Consider the following 21,967-nt stretch of genomic DNA (forward strand, 5'->3'; position numbering starts at 1 on the left):
TAAGAATTTCTTAATCATTTCAAAAGGGGCCTTTTGTGGCCATTTTTGTGAGCTAAGTTTGCCTTTTTCACTCTGCTCCATCTGGCAACCCTGGCCCCTGCTCGCAGTGCTCAGTGCTCACCAAGAGTCTGGGAGGTGGAGTTGTGAGAAACGTACTCTAGCCGCACACCTACGAAGCTGCTGAACACCAAATTTGCATTTTTAATTTTTGCATTAAAAATTTACCCAGAAACTTCGACTTTTAAATGAAATTTGCATAAAAGGCCTAATTGCAGGAATTAATTCTCATCTTCTTCTTTTCAATACAAAGTAAGTATTGTACGAACTTAGACGTTTAGCCTAACGTATTTGCGCACGTTTTTTGACTATAGATAGTTATGGTTTTGTCCCTGAAAATGAGTCACGAGGCCGCTTTGGCTCGCTGAATGATGGAAGTAGGTTACGTGTTGTTTCTAAAATGTAGGTAGTTCGTAGTTGTATGTCAAGTGTCAACTTGAGTTCTCTGTTCTCACACTGTCAGGGCCCAGCCTGCAGGATGGAATTCTAAGATTAGTGGTTCACTTTAAAAAAAGCGTTTTGCAAAAAAAAAAAATGTTCCAGGCAAGTTGAGGCAACTAGAAAGAGGTTTGCAGGCCGTCAGAAATCAGCTTCGGCTTGAATGTTAAGGGGAGCGCAGCCGTGGGTAACAAAATTGACTCGTAAACAGGCCCTGGGCCTAACGCCAACCATCAGCATGCAATATCTACACATAGCCTTGTAGCAAACCTAGAAATTACAACTTTTAAATAAATATATCCTTTTTCCTCTGACTTGGCAACACCGTTAGGAAGTTTACTTCGCGTTTTAGTTTGTCCCATAGTCAGTATAGCCCAGCTGATCCACAACAGCAGGCATAGTGGCAAACCAGAGATTTTTTAGAATCAGTTCATTTTTAATTTCCTCACCTACTCAGGCTACTCAATATTTTAATAAATTTCTTAAGTATGAAAATGCTGGTATCCAAGATACTTTCCTGGTCTACTTATAGGACTCAAAAATGAACTTGATGAAGAGTCTAAAAAAATTGCTGCTTTGCCACTGTGACAGCAGGTTAGTTAAGATTTAGTTCTCTAAGATAAGTTTCTTTGTTTATATGCCTAACTGGTTATATTGTACTATTATTTGCCTCATCATGGTTACTTATAAGACATACTTCTCGAACAGGTTCCCACGTTGCCAAGGGTATTATTTCTATTATTTCTATTTTTACTGTTATCATTTCTATATTCCTTGCCGTATCAAATAAATTCACTTGATCCAGTTCTATTCATTTTTGATCTTGTAATTTCCTCACGGTGCGGGTAACGTACGGCAGTTACCCCACAATTGGTGACCCCAGACTAAGTTAATTTTCAACACAGTAAATTTGCTCCTTACCCTCAGGGTAAACCAACTTTAAAATTAGTACGTCCATCTCACTTTTCGTATACCCTTGGCAACCTAAGCTTTCATCGCGCTAGCAGCAGTGACGGTGGTCGAGGTGATCACTACTTGACGACATGGAGGTCAAAGAGCAGAAATTTACCGAAGAGCAGAAATTTACCGAAGAGCACGTTTCTGCCGCCGCGGAGGTGCAAGTTCCGGAGTGGATGGATGGCACAGCGGCCATTTATTTCAAGATCCTCGAAGCTCAATTCACCATCAAATGTATAACAAGCTCCAATACTAAATTCTGCACCGCTCTGACAAAGTTACCTCCAACACTTCTCGCTCCACTACCTGCTGCCGTAATTGACTCAAATGATTATGAAGAATTAAAAGCTGCTGTTTTATGTCAATATGAAGCAACCAAACTGGAAATTTTCGAAAAACTTATCCGAACCACTACTTTTGGCGGCCAATCATCCATCTACCTTCAGGAAATTCAGTCTCTCGCTGATCAAGTCGGAGTGGGAGAGGAGCTAGTTCGGCATAAATTTGCCCAATCCCTTCCACCCAATATTGCTCCTATCATTGCTTCTCAAAAACAAACGCCACTGAGAGAGCTGGGTATGTTGGCGGACCAACTGATGCCTTTCTCTAGCCAACATGTGCTGACTCCAGTTAATGCAGTACCACCGGCTCGAAGTAACTGTTCCCATCCTCTGTCACCAATTAACGCACCACGACGCCAACAAGAGAACTCGCAACAACCCCTGGGTTTACAACCTTTCTCTCCTTGACAGCGCCCGAAAGTTTGTCGCGCCCCCTTGTATTTCCCGGAAGCGGCTCAAACTTGCAAGCCTTGGTGCAGGTGGCCGAACAAAGCTAGCTGCCGCATCCTCGCCAACTCTTGCCCTTCTTCACCTCGTCAATCGCCTTCACGTCAATCTTCCCGTAGTTCCTCACCGTCGGGAAACTAGTTGCTCGGGTCGACCTCCCTTCCGGAGTCGACCCACCACTATTTGGAACTACTGCAACTTTCGGCTCAACGAAATTGGTTTTCCTGGTGGACAGCGGAGCAGCGATCTCCATAATCCCTTACCGACACGCTACTGGAATAACCCTCTGTCCCACTGCCGTTGTTGCCGTGAGGCTTCTGATCCCTTGTCACTCAACCCTCATGCCTTTTATTGCATAGTAATTTTTGTCACCTATTTATTTTTACATGCATTCACCTTTGTCTTTCTGTTCCATTTGTTTCAGCTGCATTAAGTGGTGACAATATGCTAAAGTAATTCCATTAAAGTAAATTCCATTATTATAAGTATCAATTCTCCAAGTGAATTCCTCATTTAACTTCAACAAGGAGTATGCTGCCAGAACTGACAGCCTTTCCTGGGTCACTCTGAAGCGTGAGTATTAGTAGGGATGTATGCAATATTCTTTGGTTAATGCGCTTTAAATCTGTCCCAGTAACTATTTAATTGCTAAATACCGTAAAATGGGGTAACTTAGACCACTTTTTTTATAAATGATGCCATTTTTTTACTAGCTAAATTAAACTTGAATTGAAACATGCAAAATACAGGTCTATACTCTAGCTTCACTCACCATTAATTGCTGACTCCTGCCTCTCATAGTCTTTATGCAATTTCAAAAAAAGTGATGGTCTTTGTTACCCCAGCTCTTGGGGTAACTTAGACCGGGTGGTAAAATCAATTATATTTTTTGTTAAAATGACTCCAAATAACTCCAGGTTTTGGTGCATTGTAGTAGAACTCTTCTAAGTTACATATGCAAATGACAAACTTGAGGAAAGTATCATAGTTTGCAAATGGGGGGCGCCGCCCCATAATGAGGGAAATGTGACTACCTAATGGCAGCCCTGATGGGGTAATATTGACTGGCTTGGAAATTAAGTTAAAATTACCANCATGATTGGCCGCTTTACGTCAGGCGTTTCTTTTAGTTTGTCCAGCCCTGTAATTAAATCCCATAGACATTTGTTAAAGGGCCTAAAAACTGCCCTTCTTTGGGAAGCTGTCACGAAATCATTTTTCGACGTAGAGGGATGATTCTGGCACCGTTGGATGCGTCAAAAAGTAAGCTTTAAGATGAGCCCAAAAAGTGGAAAACGCCAAAATTGAAAATTTTAGCCAGGTCGGTCCCCTTAAGCTGCATCTGTCCACTTGCTTGGCAACTGTTTTATCTAAACAACTTTCTTACAGTAATAGGTGTGAGTAGGCTGTTTGCTGACAAATGTTTTCATTTTTCCTTTCAGTTATTGTTCAGCAACTCCTTGCCTGCCCATGCTCCGTAACCCATATTTTAACTGAATTCTTCTGAATTCCTTTTTACTTCACATACCCTGCTTACCTCTTGCTCAGGGTATTTTGTTTCACACTGTCTTTACACTGGTTCTTGCAAGTGGTGGGCACTCTTGCCCTTGCTTTCTTCTTTATTGTTAGCATGAAATATTTTACCTCAGGGCCTTCTGCCCTGGTTTTGTAATAAAAGATTTGTAATGTTAAATCCCGTTTTAAATAATTACTTTAATTAGAGTTATTCTTTCATTCTCCAATTCATACTGGGTTGTTGCCAAAGAAATTCCAAAAGTAGGTGACGAGTTTGCCTCACCCGTGGCGGGAGACAGTACCCCGGCAACACCGTTTCGGTGACGTCTGCAACGGGACAACCTATTCAATGCCACGGAGAAGCTTCAATGGAATTAAAATTTTCTAAATTAAGAAGAACCCTACGGTGGACTTTCGTTTTCGCCAATATCTGTCACGCACTACTAGGCGCAGATTTCCTGGCTAACTTCGGATTTCTCGTCGACTGCAAGAACAGACTTCTACTGGATTCCTCAACACAGCGCTCGATACCCGCATTTCCAGTGACTACCGGATTAACTCATCTGGTAATAAACAATTACTCTCAGCTATCGAAGCCCTTTGCAAACCTGTTGGAAAAATACAAAACTTTAACTTTACCAGCGAATTCATCTCAGAACAAAATCCCTGCACCCAAAGTCCATCACTCCATAGAACTTACTACGGACAAGCCAGTATTTGCAAAAGTACGACATTTGTCAGAAGCAAAGTTGAAGATAGCTAAACAAGAATTCAAGACTCTACTCGACGCTGGCATTATTAGACCTTCCAAATCACCATTTTCTTCACCAATCCACATGGTTCCCAAAAGCAAACCTGGCGAGTGGAGAGTTTGTGGCGACTATCGCAATCTAAATGCAATTACAGTTGATCGATATCCTCTGCCTTTACTCCATTCTGTATCACCGAAGTTGCACAACAAGAAAATATTCTCAAAGATTGACCTACTCCGAGCATACCACTAAATCCCCATGAATCCTCAGGACATCGAGAAGACCGCCGTATGCACACCATTCGGACTATTTGAGTATTTATACATGCCATTTGGGACCAAAAACGCAGGCGCCACCTTCCAACAATTCATGGATAACATCTTCAGAGAAACAGAATGTGTTTTTGCCTACCTGGATGACATCCTAGTATTTTCCGAAACAGAAGAACAGCACTACAAGGATCTGGACAAAGTAATGGAAATTATGGCAACCAACAACCTCAAAATTTCTCTTCCCAAATGTGAGTTCGCCACCAGCACTATCGATTTCCTGGGTTATTCAATTTCAAACACCGGAATCAAACCAACAGCAGAGAAGTTGAAACAAATTCGGGATTTCCCACAACCAACAGACTCCAAAGCATTACGCAGGTTCCTGGGCATGATCGGTTTCTACCGTCGTGTGGTTTCACACTTCGCTTCTATCATCTTGCCATTAACGGAACTCCTCAAACAATTTCCAAACGAAAAATCACTGCAATTGGCAGAAGACGCTCAAAAAGCATTCGAAGAAATCAAGCGTATCTTATTCTCAATCACACCACTGGCTCACCCACCAACTAATGGAACTCACTACCACCTAGTAACCAATGCATCCAATTTTGCCACAGGTGCCGCACTCCACTATGTGGATGATGACGGAACCCCTGTCCCAATTGGATTCTTTTCCAAAAAACTTTCCGAATCAGAAAGAAGACTTTCAACTTACGACAGAGAACTCCTAGCTGCATACTTGGCAACTCTGCATTTTCGTCCACTAATAGAAGGAAGGCTGGTAACACTCTTCACAGACCACAAACCACTAGTTTCCGCATTTAAGAGTTCATCCCCAGCTAAATCAGACGTTCAACAAAGACGCCTGTCCGTACTCGCTGAATACATCCATGGCGCACAATACATAAAAGGATCTGATAATATTGTGGCAGATTGTTTTTCAAGACCAGCCAATGCCGTTCTGCTCGACGCTTTTGATCTGCCTGCATTGGCACGTCAACAGTCGACAGACAAAGAACTTAAACAATTAATTGATCACCTAAAACCATATCCAATGGATGAGAACCTAATTCTTTATTGCGACCAATCGACTAGATACCCTCGTCCTTACATTCCTCAGGAATCACGTCGTTCAATCTTTGAGAGTCTTCACAATATCAGCCACCCCAGCATCAAATCAACGGTGAAGCTTGTGAAAGAAAGATACTTCTGGCCTGACATGGATAAAAACATTAGGGAATGGACACGCAATTGCTTCGCATGTCAACAATCAAAGATACAACGCCACACCAGAAGTCAAATCCTGGATTTCAGTTTGTCATCTGAGAGGTTTGAGACGGTGCACCTAGACATTGTAGGTCCACTGCTGATGGTCAAGGTCGCAGGAGATCCCTATTTAAAGCCACAACGGTACTTGCTCACCTGTATCGACCAAGCCACTAGATGGATTGAGGCCACACCCCTCTACCAGACATCACTGCAGCGACCATAGCCTCGGCTTTCATCGAAACCTGGATATCCCGTTTTGGAGTCCCGCTCCGTGTGGTAACAGATTGAGGTGCCCAGTTCAAAGCTGAACTGTTCAAAGAATTGGCGAAACTAGTCGGTTTTCATCATCTTCAAACATCCGCGTACCACCCCCAAGCAAACGGAATGATCGAGCGAGTACACAGAAACATTAAGACGGCTGTGATGGCTCGCAAAGAGGCCTGGCTCCAAGCACTACTGATCGTACTTCTTGGAATTCGCAGCTTACCAAATGAGTCGGGATTTTCCCCTTTCACCGCAGTTACTGGAGCTGATCTGCTACTACCACGCCCACTAATAACAAACCAATGACAACTGCATGAAAGAAACTACCTCAAAACTCCAAGAAATAATGAGATCAATAGATTTTCAGAGCCTGTCTGAAAGTCGCAGTCATGTTTCCACCAAATCTTACATCCCGAAAGACCTGCAAACCTGCACACACGTGTGGCTGCGCATCGATCGAGTAAGGAAACCTCTTGAAGCTCCATACACAGGACCTCATCTGGTAGTGAAGAGAACAACCAAATACTTCGTAATTAAAACTGGCTCAGTTGAACAAACTGTATCCATCAATAGACTCAAACCAGCATATTTACAACCATCTCAGAAAACAGAGCCAAATCAGCATTCGTCACCAGATCCGCCACAAGACACCAAAGAAAAGTCAACAAAGCACCCACAAGAACCCGCTGAGCAGCCCATTCCGGAGAGCAACCCGGCTGATCCTCCGCGGCGAACAACTCGTTCAGGCCGACGTGTAGGTTTTTGTCCTGCTGCTGATTTCTTGTACTACTGAATATTATGTCTCCGACATCTGGCGGAGTACTACTGTAGCGAACCTAGAAATTATGACTTTTAAATAAATATATCCTTTTTCCTCTGACTTGGCAACACCGTTAGGAAGTTTACTTCGCGTTCTAGTTTGTCCCTTAGTCAGTATAGCCCAGCCGATCCACAACAGCAGGTTAGTTAAGATTTAGGTCTCTAAGATAAGTTTCTTTGTTTATATGCGTAACTGGTTATATTGTACTATTATTTGCCACATCATGGTTACTTATAAGACATACTTCTCGAACAGGTTCCCACGTTGCCAAGGGTATTATTTCTATTATTTCTATTTTTACTGTTATCATTTCTATATTCCTTGCCGTATCAAATAAATTCACTTGATCCAGTTCTATTCATTTCTGATCTTGTAATTTCCTCACGGTGCGGGTAACATATGGCAGTTACCCCACAGCCTGAGATCAATGAGCCGTGGGTAACTCCGGCTAACAGTAAATCCACTGTGCACAACACAGCCACTGCTTCACAGCGCTGGAGTGCAACAGGCCCTACCGCAACAGGCGGCAGAGGTTAGGTTAGGTTAATTTACGTTAGGAGTAGCTGTTGCAGTAGGGCCTGTTGCACTCCGGCCAGTTATGCTCTGGCCTATATGCGCTGCAGCCTGTGACTACGGCGCTGTTGTGGTGGGCGCTTTGTGTCAAAACTTGAAGCTGTGAAGATGCCTGGCTGCATTATGCTTGGGAAGGTATATGAATCGCACTGTGGACTTGGGCTATGCTGACCTCTAGCTATCCACCTAACGTTAAGTCAGGCAACACAGAGGCATAATGGCAAAGCAGAGAGTTCTCTAGACTCTCTCTCAAGTTCATTTTTGAGTCCTATAAGTAGACCAGTAAAGTATCCTGGATACCAGCATTATTATACTTAGGAAATTGGTTTAAATCTTGAGTAAATGAGGAAATTAAGAATGAACTGATTCTAAAAAAGCTCTGGTTTGCCAGTGAATTGCCACTATGCACAGAGAACTGAGAGAAGGTCCCAACTTCAGTTCCCAAGATTGTTAATTGCACGCGTCTCTCACAGATGAGCAAGAGGGATCTACAGAAAGAAATGCTATTACTCTTGCAATAATGGTTTCAAATTAAATATATAAAAATACATTTATTGCACCTATTTGTTATGTCGATTTTCAAATTGGGAGCAATGAGGAGCATGGTGGCATTGTAGCCCTGCCGTGGTGAGCTAGATGACTAAGAAGAGCTTGAATAGAGTCCACCTTACTGACATAAGTGACGTATGACATGCTAATAATGTCACGGATGGTAACATTCTGACAAATAAATGATGAATGAATGACAAATAAATGAATGATGCAGGTGGATTCATTGATGCATTCATTATCTGATAGATACATGAAAGGAAATTGATAGGCAAATGAAAAGTAAATGAGAAAATGAATGATGTAATAAGTTGAAGATAAGTTGATGATAACAATTTTTAAATAATGATAATAATAAATTAATAATACTTGTGCCAATAGTACTGTCAAACAGAGTAAAAAGGGATAGGTGGGGTAAAAAAAAGGGCAGTCCTCCAACATTTTGTAGAAATGTTGTAGCAGCTAAACTAATCAAAATATTGCAAAATTAATAATAGTGGCGTAAAGTTCAACGTTTTTACTATCTATGCAGCATAAAGCAAGTTGAGAAGTCATACATTTATTACCTCTAAAAAATCCCTGAAAAAAAGTATAAAAAGTGAGATTTTGGAAAAGTACCTCTGTTAGGTCTGTAGCAGAAAAGATATTTGTTGTATTGAAAAATCTTACTTACCGTAAAAGTTGCACACTGGTGTTGGCTAAAGAACGTGATTGACAGAATTTGCGTATCTTATTCCAAGAAAAAATGGCGGCCATTTCCGCAAAACAAGGTAACAAGGGACACCCCTAAAACTTCATTTACAGTAGAGCCTTGGTTAGCAAAGGCTCCAGTTAATGAAAAAATCAATTAACAATAAAGAAATTTGATTACATTTACCTTGCTCAGTGAAAAAAATTTTACTTAACAAAAAATTACTGCATCAGTCATCACAAAATTGTGCATAGAATGTCATTGATAGAATTGCTCAGAAGCACTGGGCACTTTTTTGCCCAGAAGCACTGGGCACTTTTTTGCCCAAAAGCACTGGGCACTTTTTTGCCCAGAAGCACTGGGCACTTTTTTGCCCAGAAGCACTGGGCAACAAAGAATGAAAAATAATAACCTAAACTATGATTTATTTCTCCAAAAATATGATGGTTGTCACTAAAATATTCCTTCCTGTTTCAGGTATGTTTTTTACAATCTTTTTTTTGTTATAGTAAAATCACTCGACTCGATGAAAATTGTGCAAAATTACAAGCCATCCTGTAAGCTTACAGATACAGAAGAAATGCTACATGGCTACTGATATGAAGCTTGCAGTGGACAAGGTCTTTGTTGATGCTCAATGGCATGTACATGGATTTGATAATATCACATTAATAATGCGGTAATTAATGAATATGGTAATATATCAATAAAGGAAAAACAAGTAAAAATCACTGTCAATGTCATTTATTCTACATTTACATCATCTACAATGAAAGAGGAGGACTTCAGAGCACTTTTAGTAATACATGAGTACACTCTGCATGCTTCAAACATTGTAAAATTGAGTTTTATCTCAAGTGTCGCTAATTACCCCATTTCCAGATTAATTCAGGAACCTTTCATATTGCGTCTAGCACCTTACAAATAGCATTTGGAATTTTTTGGAGATGCCATACGATAGCCCCCGCAAAGACCTTTAAAATGAGCCCAAATTCATTTATGAAATGTTTCATGGTAAGAAGTTTTCAACAAAGAATGTTAAAAACCGTCCCTTTTTACCCCGTTTGATGGTACCGCATCACCAAACGCCATTGCAGCTGCTGTCCCTAGGTTGACAGGCACTGGATAAATTCCACTAGTAAGTAGACCAGGAGGTAGGTGCAAGTAAACAATTGTCATGTAAGATTTTCTTTATAACAATAAAATTGTCATGGCCAGTCAATTATATGCACTAACTCCAAAGCTTTGAAATTTGAATGTGAAGGCACTCTCACATCACATATGATCACTGAAACACTACTGCAATTACTGAACGTAAACTGCATTATTGCCATTGCCATCTGCTTGCAGCATGGGCGATGAACTGAAAATTGCCTTTTTTAGGACTTTGGCTGCACGCTGCATGCATCATAGTTCTGAAATTTGGAGAGTATGCTTTAAGAACTGTAATCTTGATTTTGTATTACCATTGAACAGGGTAATAAGGGACAATTTTTTTTATAAATTCTTACATGAAATGTTTCATAAATGAGTTTAAGTGCATTTTAATGGTGTTTGCAAAGGCTATTGTTTGGCATTGTTGAAATAATTCCATATGCTATTTGTAAGGTGCCAGAAGCAAGAAAAACTGTCCCAAACTTACCCCCATGAATGGGGTAATTGGGGACACTAGAAATAAGAATTAATTTTAAAACATTTGAAGCATGCAGGAGTGCACTCATCCATTACTTAAAGTACTCCAGAGTCCTCTTTGTCTTTAGATGATGTAGATGTAGAATAAATGGTGTTTTCTGTGATTTGTACTTGTTTTTCCTTTATTAATGATATTACTGTATCCATTTTTCATTAACCAGAACTATTTTTCCATTCTATACCTAACATTTTTGAAACTCCCCCCAAAAAACTTCCATGCCATTGACAACAACCTTGTCCACTATAAGCTTCATATCAGCAGCCATATAGCATTTTCTATGTAAGCTTGCAGGACTGGGCTTGTAATTTTGCACCATTTTAATTGGGTCAAGACTCAAGTGGATTAATTAACTATAACTGAAAAAGAGAGCAAGTTCACAAGAAATTTAAAAGTAAGAAAACATTTTCTTTGCTTTTAAATTCCTTGAAAAAGATAGTACAAAATATACCTGAAACAGAGGAATATTTTAGCAACAACCATCATATTTTTTGAAGAAATAAATTGTAAATAATCGGCATGTCTATGTGTGCGTTAGTTCATTCACTATGATGATTTTAGTGTGTGACAATTGGTTGAAAAATCCGTGATGCATACACAATCGACCAACTGTTCTTGCTAATTTTGAGCGGACAATTATCCTGCCTGGCATCAATTTGAAGGTCAAAATCTCATGTATCCAGTGGTGTAAGTCGCATGTCTCTGCGTTTGTTGGTTTGTTCACAAGGTTGATTTGATGATCACAATCGCTTTCTTTACACCTTCTCAGTTTGTTGGGTTTCCAGAAAAATTTTAATTTTAATTTTTTTTTTCACTTTAAAAACTTTTTAACTCCTACAGTATTCAAGCTACAGCAATGAAAGGCATATCATTTGATTTGTAAAGACCCTACCTAGCTACTCTTGTAGCCCATTTTTTGGATTTGATCATGGTTTGACTTAATATGGGGGCAGGGGAAAAATGTGTATAGAAGAAAAATGATGAGGAAAATTGAGGCTCTAGAGCCACTAGATAATTTTGTTACAAATTGAATGAAATGTGTCTTGATATTGTAGCATGTAATTTTCAAAAGTCATAAACTTTTTAAAATACCCCCATTTCTGCCATTTTCTAATAATTCCAAGTTTTCTTTCATTTATATAAAAAAATTCATAGAAGCAAATTGTTTCTTATTTTACCTTTTATGTGTGTGTGTATGAAATTTCAGAAAGATTTGTTGATAAATGTAGATTTTTTTGGGACCAAAACAGTCCCAGTCCCTTTGAAGGACCAGCCCACTATATTTATAAACTTATATATAAACTTTATTTATAATATATATAGTTGTGCACGATGTGCATCTGCCTATGTTGGGATGATGTCTCACAATCTTTATTCTAGGGTTGCAGAACATAGGGGCAGGAGTTGTAGAACTGGTAACTTACTGTTGCCATGCCGAGCAGTGCGATGTTCCAGTTTCTGACAGTGACTTCAAAGTTTTAGCTTCCAGTTCTGGTGTTTCTGATTTGCACATTTTAGAATCATTGTATATTTTTAAACAGAGGCCTAGTTTGAATTTAGCTCTTAGCTCTTACCCACTTGAAATTGTAAATAGGTAGGTTGTACAGCTTAGGTTTTTTGTTGTATTCTTGACTGTACTAATTACTGATTTATCTGTGTTCTAGATTTTTTGAACTAATGATGGAGCTGGACTCCGAAACATTTTCTTTGAAGATACTATGAATTTTTGTGGAATTTTCTTTGCTTTTAAGTTTTCAGTGAATTTGCGATTCAAGCAAACGAGTGACATTATTACTAGTATATATTGAGTTATAGGCCTTTTTTTGTTGGTGGACTTGGTTGTTTTTTAGGTCATCTGGCAACCATGAATTATTTACCTGTAGAAATACACCTCTTGGTACAAATATATACCACTTTGGAGTCAACGTGTTAAACATAGTATTGGCAAAGCATTTCCAACAATTAATATGCAAGTAGTTTATTGATTCGAAATCAACATGACAAAAATTTTTCAAGCGAAGTAAATTTGCATTCAGGCAATGCTTTATTATTGGGAAAATGTTTTCATAGGAATCTAGGGTCATTTGGCAGTGAAATGCAGTAATAAGGGGTTCCTTTTGCTTGTTTTCCTGATTTTAATGGTATTTAAATATTGTTAATAATCTATTCTAAATATATCTGGCAAATTGGTGCATAACAAAGTTTCTGTTCAATATTTGCTGTAAGAGGCAGGAGTAAAGATGAATTTTTGTTACTAATTAGCTCTTACAATGCTGTTGGGGGTCAGCCCCTCTAAAGGTCAACGGTCCGGCCGGTATAGTACCAGCACGTGAAGCCAAGCAAAACAAACTCAGGGAAACAAACGGAGGAAGAACCAAGCAAACATGTATTAAATATAATCAGTGGTACATGAAGGTGAAAGGTGAAAATTAGTTGGTTAGTCATGAGACAGCCCAGGGCTATGAGTGATGGGGTGAACCTAGCATGAGACATAAATAGCCAGCAGCCCAAACTGGTTTGAACAGTAAAGAATAAATAATGATACACAGTAAATAAACTAAACTGGGCCAGAATAATGATCCGTAGTATAAATCAAATCAAGAATAATGAAACCAAGGCATCAAGAGCTCAAAACAGGCCCTGGGTCAGGCCTGGTCCATCAAGTGGCGTCCGCACCAAAGAAACAAGATGGCGGAGGTCTTACTTGTGAGTAGCAGTGGGGTAGACTCAACTGGCATGTTAGGGCAGTTCTGACATGAGTTGCTAGACAGGACTTGAAGGGCATCCCCGCTGGCCTCTAGTGTCAGCTCAAGTAGCTGAAGAGCAGCCCAAGACTCGACTGCAATGTGGCTCAGTGAGCCCAAAGCTTGCCTGTCACTTATCCAGAACTGGCATCAAACTAGCTCAGAACTTGCCAGAATGCGCCCCAAATTGGCCCAGAATATGCCCCACGTTGGCCGCTCTGCAAAAGTGCAGGAACAAGAAAACATAAAACCTATCCAGCAATAACACTTGAAAGTTGAAACACATAAGTACACTAGGAACACATAAGAACAAATTGATCTACCTAATGCAAAACTGTAAAACAATTTTAAGGGATGATTGATTATATGTACAAACATTTACTGATAACATTCAATAATTAAAATTTAGGACTGAGATGCATGGCGAGAGTATTCCCTTTACTCACCTATTTAAGAGCCAGGATAATCTTAGTAGGTCAGTGACAGGACAGCAAGGGAGTCTTCATTGCCAGAAAGCAGGCTCATGTACAGTAGGCAGTATATAGTCAGATGGGGTAAGACAGGACCGAAATCACTAACAAGCCCGTAGCATCTATACCATGAATAATTAAAAAATCCTAAACCTATCACAAGGTGTATCTATGCAATAGGCTTCTAAGCTACAACTCTGACATTTTGCATCTAACATAGTTTTCTGTACAGATTAAAAAAAGTGAGCTGGTCCCATCTTACCCCATTGGGGTAAGATGGGACCAGGCATGGGGTAAGACAGGACCAACTGGTTATTCTTATATTACAAGGTTTTTAATAAAAATACAAATCTGATATTCAATATTATCCATCTAGAAACACATTATTTGATTAAACAACCACTTGTTACTGTTTTGTGTTGCAGGAAGTCGACTATAATATCAGTCACATTGGAGTTTTTGTCACAAGAAAACTTTGTTAAGCATAATAAAGGTGGGTTGGCTTTGGTTCATTGTAGAGCACTGCTAAATGCGTCCTGTATATTCCATTACCTAGTGTCATACTGTCATTGTCTGAAAAATTTTTCACATTGGTAATAAAACCAATGGATAATAACTTAAGTGTCAGACATCATGAGTTTTCTTGCTAACTGAATTTGTGGTGCACTTCTTCAAACATAGCTCATGCCTTCTCACAGAGTTGTGATCATAATTAATTTTTCATATTTCACACAATGATTTTCCGCCCAGCCAATCTTGCACATAGTTCTGCAGGTCAATAATGGGAAGTGACATCCCTATTTTCTCCATACCTTTGATGCAATTTAAAATAGTGCACTAAGTCTCTCTAATTAAAAGAGCTAACAAGTTGAAGTTCGAGCCAAAGATAAAAATTTTGACCAAAATACTCCATGTACTGACTGCACAATAATATATTCATTTAAAAACTATTTTTGATAAACTGTAGGGTAATAGAGGACCATTTGTGGGGTAAGATAGGACCACTTGTGGAGTAAAACAGGATCATTTAGTGGTCCTGTCTTACCCCATGTCCGGTCCTTTTTTACCCCATTTTATAATACATGTCAGGTAGTGATGGTAGCAGGTAGGAATGTCTAGCATGTCTCAAAAGTTGCTTATTACTTGAGGTTACCTGCCTACATTCACAAACTTGGCCAAAAATTTTTTTGTTATTAGACAGAGCTTATTTCCCAAGCAGGGTTAACTATTTTGTGACCCTTCTTTACATAGGTTTTCTGTAAAAATTAGCCAGAAATTCATTATTTGCAGAAGAGGGTTAAACAAGCACTGAAATGACAGGCAATGATTGCTCTAACATATTCTTTTGTCAAATTAAATTCAGTGCAATTAGAATGCACGCCATGAGCTGGTCCTTTCTTACCCCATGAAGGCTGCGATCCTGTCTTACCCCATTTGACTATATGAGTGGTTGGCAAGTCAGTATAAGCACCAGATAAACAGGAACACAGAAAATTGACTCGCTTCAACAATGCTTATTCACATGCATTAATTTAACTTTAACTTGCAGTCACTTTATTAGTATTAATGCACTGGGGACAAAAAGAGAGGATTAATTGAAAACACTTAATAAATCATTCATTTGCCTAAATGCAGCCCCTAAAATGCAATAATTATGTCTTGAGTTAGGCCTGAAATAATGTAAGACACATTCATCATCCGTGTACATTCTCACATAATTAGCAATTAGACTTTTAAAACTTTGTAAATGACTTCAAAAGTTGGACGCAAAACTCATGTGCCAATTGGAGTTACACAAACAAAGCTTAGCACTGTATGGAAGTTTCTGAGCTCATTTTGGATGAGCATGACACAAATCAACTTTCTAACAAGTAGGATTTATAAGGCAAACTACCTCATTAAATCTGTTGAAATAAGCATTGAAAATAATTCCAAGCATATAAAAGAACTGAATTATAAAACCAACTTTGTATATTATTTTGTGTGATCACTATGGTACATGCATTTGTTCAAGTATGTTAATATAATTATTTTGTATCATTCAAGATGACTTCAAAAAAGAAACAAAACTAAGATTGTGGAGGCAGGAGGACATGGACAGGGCTCTTGCAGCCTGCAGAGATGAGAATCTTCACACTTCAGGCACTGCCTGCATGCCCACTCGAGACTCTCAGATTGCATTGATATGAGAGTAGAAGATGGCTGTGTACCAAGCAAAGCAACCATGCTGTCAGCAGAGCACAAGCTGTCACTCTTATTACATTGAGTATATGGCCAATAAAGGTTTTCCTATGACCTTGATCAAAATTTTAATGTACCGGTACCGTATGCCTGGTACCTTGATTGCAGGTCTAAGAGACACATTTTTGGGGATAGCGGATCTTGCTACATATGGTGGTTGAAGTTTTATTCTGACACCATGAGTCAGTCAAATGTCAGAGAGCCAAATGCTTAGATTGTGGCCAAGGAATTTTTTTAAAAATTAAAATTGGATGAATTTTTTTTATTACTGCAAGATATTCTTGAACAAGAGCATTGCACAGTAGCTCACATTAGCCTTGCACATTAGCACACATTAGCAAAGCACATTGCACCCCTTAGCAGAGCATATTCATTCATGACTGTCTGTTAGTTCATTAGTTCATAGTGGTGTGGTCATATTGAATAAATATGTTTGAGAATTGTTAAGGTACATAGTTCTTGGCTATTAGCTCATCCAATAAAAAAATAATTCACCTTTTTGTTTCATTAAGAAATAAGAAAAACGTGCATTACCATAAATATTTCAGACCCTGCATGCTCTCAAGCTGTACTTTAATCTTAATTCATATCAACTCATGAATGGTGTCTAGTGACCAGCAAAGTATAAAAATTTTTGTATGTTCCATTACAAGTTTTCCTCAAGTAGTAATGATATGGTTGAAAGTAAAACTCCAAATTGTACTTCATTTTGTAAAGCAGATGGTTTTCTATAAAATATTTTCTTCATATTTCGTCTGGCATAATGAAAAAATGTCTTTTCAAGGATGTGGGAGGGGAAACAAGTCAGAACCCAGGATAAGAACAAGTCATCAAACCTTTTTTGCCAGAATGTTGACCCAATGCATTATTATTGTGTCTAAATGCGAGCTGGTAACGGAAGCAGATGGTGTTCAACTGGAGTCGAGTATTATTAGTTAGAAGTCTTGCAGTGCTCTAGAAGCTAGCACCGTGTGAGGTTGAATGAGCTCTTGCTCCCAGACCTGCACTTGCTCATAAAACAGGTGCATTTCCCATGTCCACCTTACATGCATTTTACATTCATAATTTATAGTGAAATGTAGATATATACCTATTTCTCATTCAAGATTCTTATGTTGACCCTGAATAAAATAGGCATGATTGTTTGCCACCATGCCCATTACTGTAACATTGACTCAAAAGTTACTCTTACTAACCAGCTCTTTTGGCATTAATTCAACTATTTATGTGCAGAAGCTTGGGAGCAGCACTTGTATTTTGACATGGCGAGCAAGAGAGACAGTGAGCCTCCATCTTCACCTCCGCCATTCAAGCAAAGGTATGAGCGGCATTTTCTGTTCTGTATGGTATGTCATTTTTGTGGTATCAGGCATGACTAGTGGGCAGTGCAACAAACTTGAAGTTGTCTTTATTGTTCATTACTTGCATGTTTATGTTTGTTGAAATTTGAATGATTGCAATAAACTAGAAATGGCAAACAGACTTCAGGCAGACAGCACAATGCATATGCATTGCATTATGTTTGTGGTGTAATGTTTGTCAATCTAGCATTTAATGGTGTTGACTTTTAAAACTTAATGTATTGAACTAAATTTTTGACTTTCTTCCCTAAATTCTACAAAAATGTTTTAAAGTTGCTCTCAAATCTTCATCTTCTGTTACATTATGTAATTTCCTCAGCATTTTTTCATTGTGAGTGCATTATTGAGTAGACGATTGCATTGAAAATTCACTATTTCTCATGAGTGGGAAAATAATATGTTTTTCTCTACTTCAAAAAGATTTTCTTTTGTGTTTGGGTTATTGTTGGAAATGATGTACTAAATGTAGCTACTTGCCATAGTTATGTCAGTAATGTTGAAACTTTAACCTTATACTACTTGATATGGTATTGCACTTGACGGTCACTTTCTTTTATTATTTTCAGTAAAAGTGATGGAGTGTCACCTGTTCCCAAGCTGGTAATTGCTAAGCCATCTGCAATCTTGCGCATACAGCCTCAGGTTATAGTTGACATTTTTATTATTTTCTGGTCTGCTTTGAAATTTTATCAAATTTCGATTCAACAATGATAACAAGCTGCAGATATTGTGTTGTACTTGTTGCTATGATCGATGTTTTTTGAGAGAAGCATTTGCTCTTTTTAATGAAGATTATATATGTAAAACTTGCTCTCTTGACTTAGGATAAACCGTCTAGTCTGGATTCAATTGCAAGCTTATATATGTGGATCTTGCTATGTGCTGTAATCTTCCTCAGGCTAGATGATAGCGGTTGGTTGCTTTAATTTTCATATTTTATTCAGTCATTTTTATATAAGGATAATATATATAGTATACTACTTTATGATTGTATTTAGAAAATCTCTTTTATCATGAGTGAATGGAATTTCCATCAGCCCATTATACCAATCAAGAGATGTTGGGGGATGAAAGTACTATAAACCTGTAAACAAATTTATGGATTATGTGCACTTCGTATTTTTTACTTTAATTCACACTTTGATAAGCTATCATCCTATTTTTGCCTTGCATTACATGATTTTTTAAGACAGCTTAGAACCTGTGCTCTCCAACCTTTTCTCGCCCATGGGCAATTCTTGATGCATAAATTATTGCTGACAATGATTCTATCCAGTATACGTCACTGATCCTTTGACTACTAAATTGGTAGTTACTCATGTTTTATCCTCTTTTGCAAGTTTTCTCCATCTATAATGGTATGAAAAATTTCTTGACCAGATCTACACTTATTCTTGAATTAAAACGTTGCATCCATCAAACTTTTCTTGTTGTCAAATCAAGTTTATTTGAAAGTAGTTGCTCTGCTGTAGGTACTAATTTTTAAGTATTTGAGTTACCATAATTTAATTCATTCAAGTGTGTTGTCCACTTACAATACAAATAAAATAAAATCTTACTTTATTTTAATCATTACATTTGGTATTCATTTGTATCATTTACTTCACTTGAAAAGCTAAGTGAGTAATTTCATTATAAAAGGTTCAGAACTACTTGATAACTCGATGTTTGCATTTTGTTTTACAAAGGGCCAGATGTATAATTTCCTTTATTGATAAGAGAATGTTTTAGATTTAAATTCCCCTTTCAAGTATGCAAACCATAATCATCTGCCTGTGGAAAATTTGTTGTGCCTCAATATGAAATAAAGCCGCATCTATTGGTTAATATTATTTATGAATAAATCCATGTAACGATATGGTGTTGGCATAGTCTGTAGCATTCAATTTAAATGGCATTTTGTTAGCATGTTATTGATGTTCCATTCCTTTGTGTTTCAGGCTCAGACTACTTTGGAAAGTGGCCGCAATCATGGCAATGAGAACACATCGGCCGCATTAGTCAACACTGCAGCTGATGATGCTGGCGGCACTGCAGCTTTGTCTGAGTGGCTCCCAGGTAGTGGAGCTGAGCGATCTGCAGTCAATGCAGATCCCTTGCTTGAGCTAACAGGCACGGAGAGTGGCCGCAATCTTGGCAATGAGAACACATCGGCTGCATTAGTCAACACTGCAGCTGATGATGCAGGCGGCACTGCAGCTTTGTCTGAGCGGCTCCCAGGTGGTGGAGCTGAACGATCTGCAGTCAATGCAGCTTCCTTGCTTGAGCTGACAGGCATGGAGAGTGGCCGCAATCTTGGCAATGAGAACACATCGGCGGCATTAGTCAACACTGCAGCTGATGATGCAGGCGGCACAGCAGCTCCGTCTGAGTGGCTCCCAGGTAGTGGAGCTGAACGATCTGCAGCCAGTGCAGCTCCCTTAGTGGAGATGACATCTAGCGGACCAGTGCGGTTGATTAGCCCAATTGTGCATCAAGAGACATCGAATCATCAGTCGGATAATAACAACGCTGATGGAACTGATATTTTTAACGTGTTTTCTACTAATGATTGCGTGGTGGCTGCTGCTGGGGAGGTTGCCTCAGAAGGCAGCATTGAATTGGATGTGGACATTGCAGAGTAAGTTGAAGTAAATTCTTTGATGAATTTTCAGAGCAGGCCTAGGAACGAGATAATTGAGAATACATTTTTTTAGTATTGAAGTTGTGAAGATTTTTTCTTCACAACGTCATATCTTTCTGTGACTTCATTTGCTTTCTTAGATCCATTATAGCGACTGCTTTTGTATTGGTGTTAGTACTAGATATGCGTGTTTGGATTGGGAGATTCATAGAAGCTATTGTGATAAGGTTGTTATATTGATCGATATAATATACAATATGTTTATATTGTATAACATATCAATTGTTTAACATATTGATATTTATGGTTGGTTTCATGCATATTTTTGTTGACTTTTTAATATTGATACAACTAACATTTTTCCGTGTATTCAATAATGTTGTTCGAAATATTTTCTTTCTGGCTCTGACCCATCAGTTCTTTCTGGCTCTGACTAATTGCTAACATTCATTTATTTTCTCGCTGATGCCATGAGGTTTACACTCTTTTTTTCGTCAGACAAGCTGATCCAAACGTTCAGGCTCTGATGGACTCGTTGCTGACCGACGAGACCCTGGAGCAAATGCCCCATGACAGCCTCCTTCTGGAGAATGATATGATAACTGTTAGTGAGGGCCCAAGAGAGCTGAACCTTGCGCCCGTTAATGCTGCAGAGGAAGTCAATAGAGCGTTGAATATTTTGGAAAGTGCAGAGTAAGTTAAAGTATAATAAATTGGCTTGCCAAATTTGCTTAATATTTCTGCTGACGAGATTATCGTGCATACATTTTTATTGATGTAGACATTGTGAAGATTAAGTTAGTGTTTTCTGTATGACCTTATATTGCTTCCTTAGATCCGTCATATCGACTCCTTTTGTAATGATGATAATGCAAGATCTGTGTGTATTAATTGAGAGATTATTTGAAGCTATCATGATTCTGGTTGCTTCCGTATATGTTTTGACGATTTGTTAACTGTTATTCAGTTATTGCAACCAACATTTTCCAGTGTATACTGCGAATATTGGTATTTTTCAATATATTTTTTGTAGATAATTCATCAGTTTCATTATGCTCTAAGTCAAAGCTAACGTGCGCCTAGTTTTCAGCTTTGGTGTTAAGGTTTATACATGTTCTTCTTTTCCTCAGACACGCTGATCAAGACTTTCAGGCTATGAATGACGCAGTCATGAACGATCTGAGGCCGGAGCAAATGCCGCCCGACCATCCCCTTCTGGAGAATGAGATAATTAATGTTACTTGGCGCCCTAGGTCGCCAAGCCCTGAACCCGTAAACCCTGGAGAGCAATTCTGCATTTGATCAGCTACATGTGTATGCAATTGTTATTTGTTAGTCACTCAACTTCTGAGTGTACTACATGGTGTTAGGGTACCCACACAGTGAAAGCAGGTTGCCAGCGTGCTGGTTACCTGCTGAGGCTGGCGCCTGAAATTGAAATAAATAGGCCTGGCGCTGGCCTATTCGTACAGGTTTTCACCACGAACACTTACATTATTATCCTATGTTCATTCTTGTGGCACGTTGCCCGCACGGGCTAACCTGCTTTCACTGTGTGGGTACCCTAAGGCAGTAGATTTATTTTAAATTATGCTTAAAATTTTATTATTATTATTATTGCTAATTTTCTTCTATGCTGCGCCTCGCTAAAATTCTGAATTATATGAGGCTCTAGTCTTGAATTTTGTTTCTTTAAATTTGACGTTAACTATTTCTCATATCTTAGCCTTTTCTTTCATAGGAAACAATTTCGCATATTTTATCTGTAATTTTTTTTAACCGCAGTAAGTTAACAACTGTACACCACACCGCGTTTTGGAACAACTACATGCTACGTACCTCCTCTTAGTAATTTCCTAGTCAAACAGCTTGAGTGCGTAACTTTGACAAGAA

At 38.8% G+C, this 21,967-nt stretch overlaps 1 protein-coding gene across 4 annotated transcripts; it reads left to right on the forward strand.

Annotated features, from left to right (window-relative positions):
* On the forward strand, positions 1-21,488 carry LOC108681405. Of its 4 annotated transcripts, none has more exons than XM_018170426.2 (6): positions 1-309; positions 17,324-17,408; positions 18,018-18,093; positions 19,392-20,071; positions 20,573-20,767; positions 21,205-21,488. In XM_018170426.2, the coding sequence occupies exons 2-6, from the start codon at positions 17,353-17,355 to the stop codon at positions 21,374-21,376; spliced, it is 1,179 nt and encodes a 392-aa protein (XP_018025915.1). In that variant the 5' UTR covers positions 1-309; positions 17,324-17,352; the 3' UTR covers positions 21,377-21,488. The 4 variants fall into 4 exon arrangements, with proteins under 4 accessions (XP_018025915.1, XP_018025917.1, XP_018025916.1 ...); XM_018170428.2 differs by having other exon boundaries at positions 18,018-18,051; XM_018170427.2 differs by lacking the exon at positions 1-309 and adding an exon at positions 2,681-2,813.
* Positions 21,489-21,967: the final 479 nt, after the last annotated feature.

The sequence above is a fragment of the Hyalella azteca genome, unplaced genomic scaffold, assembly GCF_000764305.2.
Source record: "Hyalella azteca isolate HAZT.00-mixed unplaced genomic scaffold, Hazt_2.0.2 contig3778, whole genome shotgun sequence".
NCBI classification, from domain to species: domain Eukaryota; kingdom Metazoa; phylum Arthropoda; class Malacostraca; order Amphipoda; family Hyalellidae; genus Hyalella; species Hyalella azteca.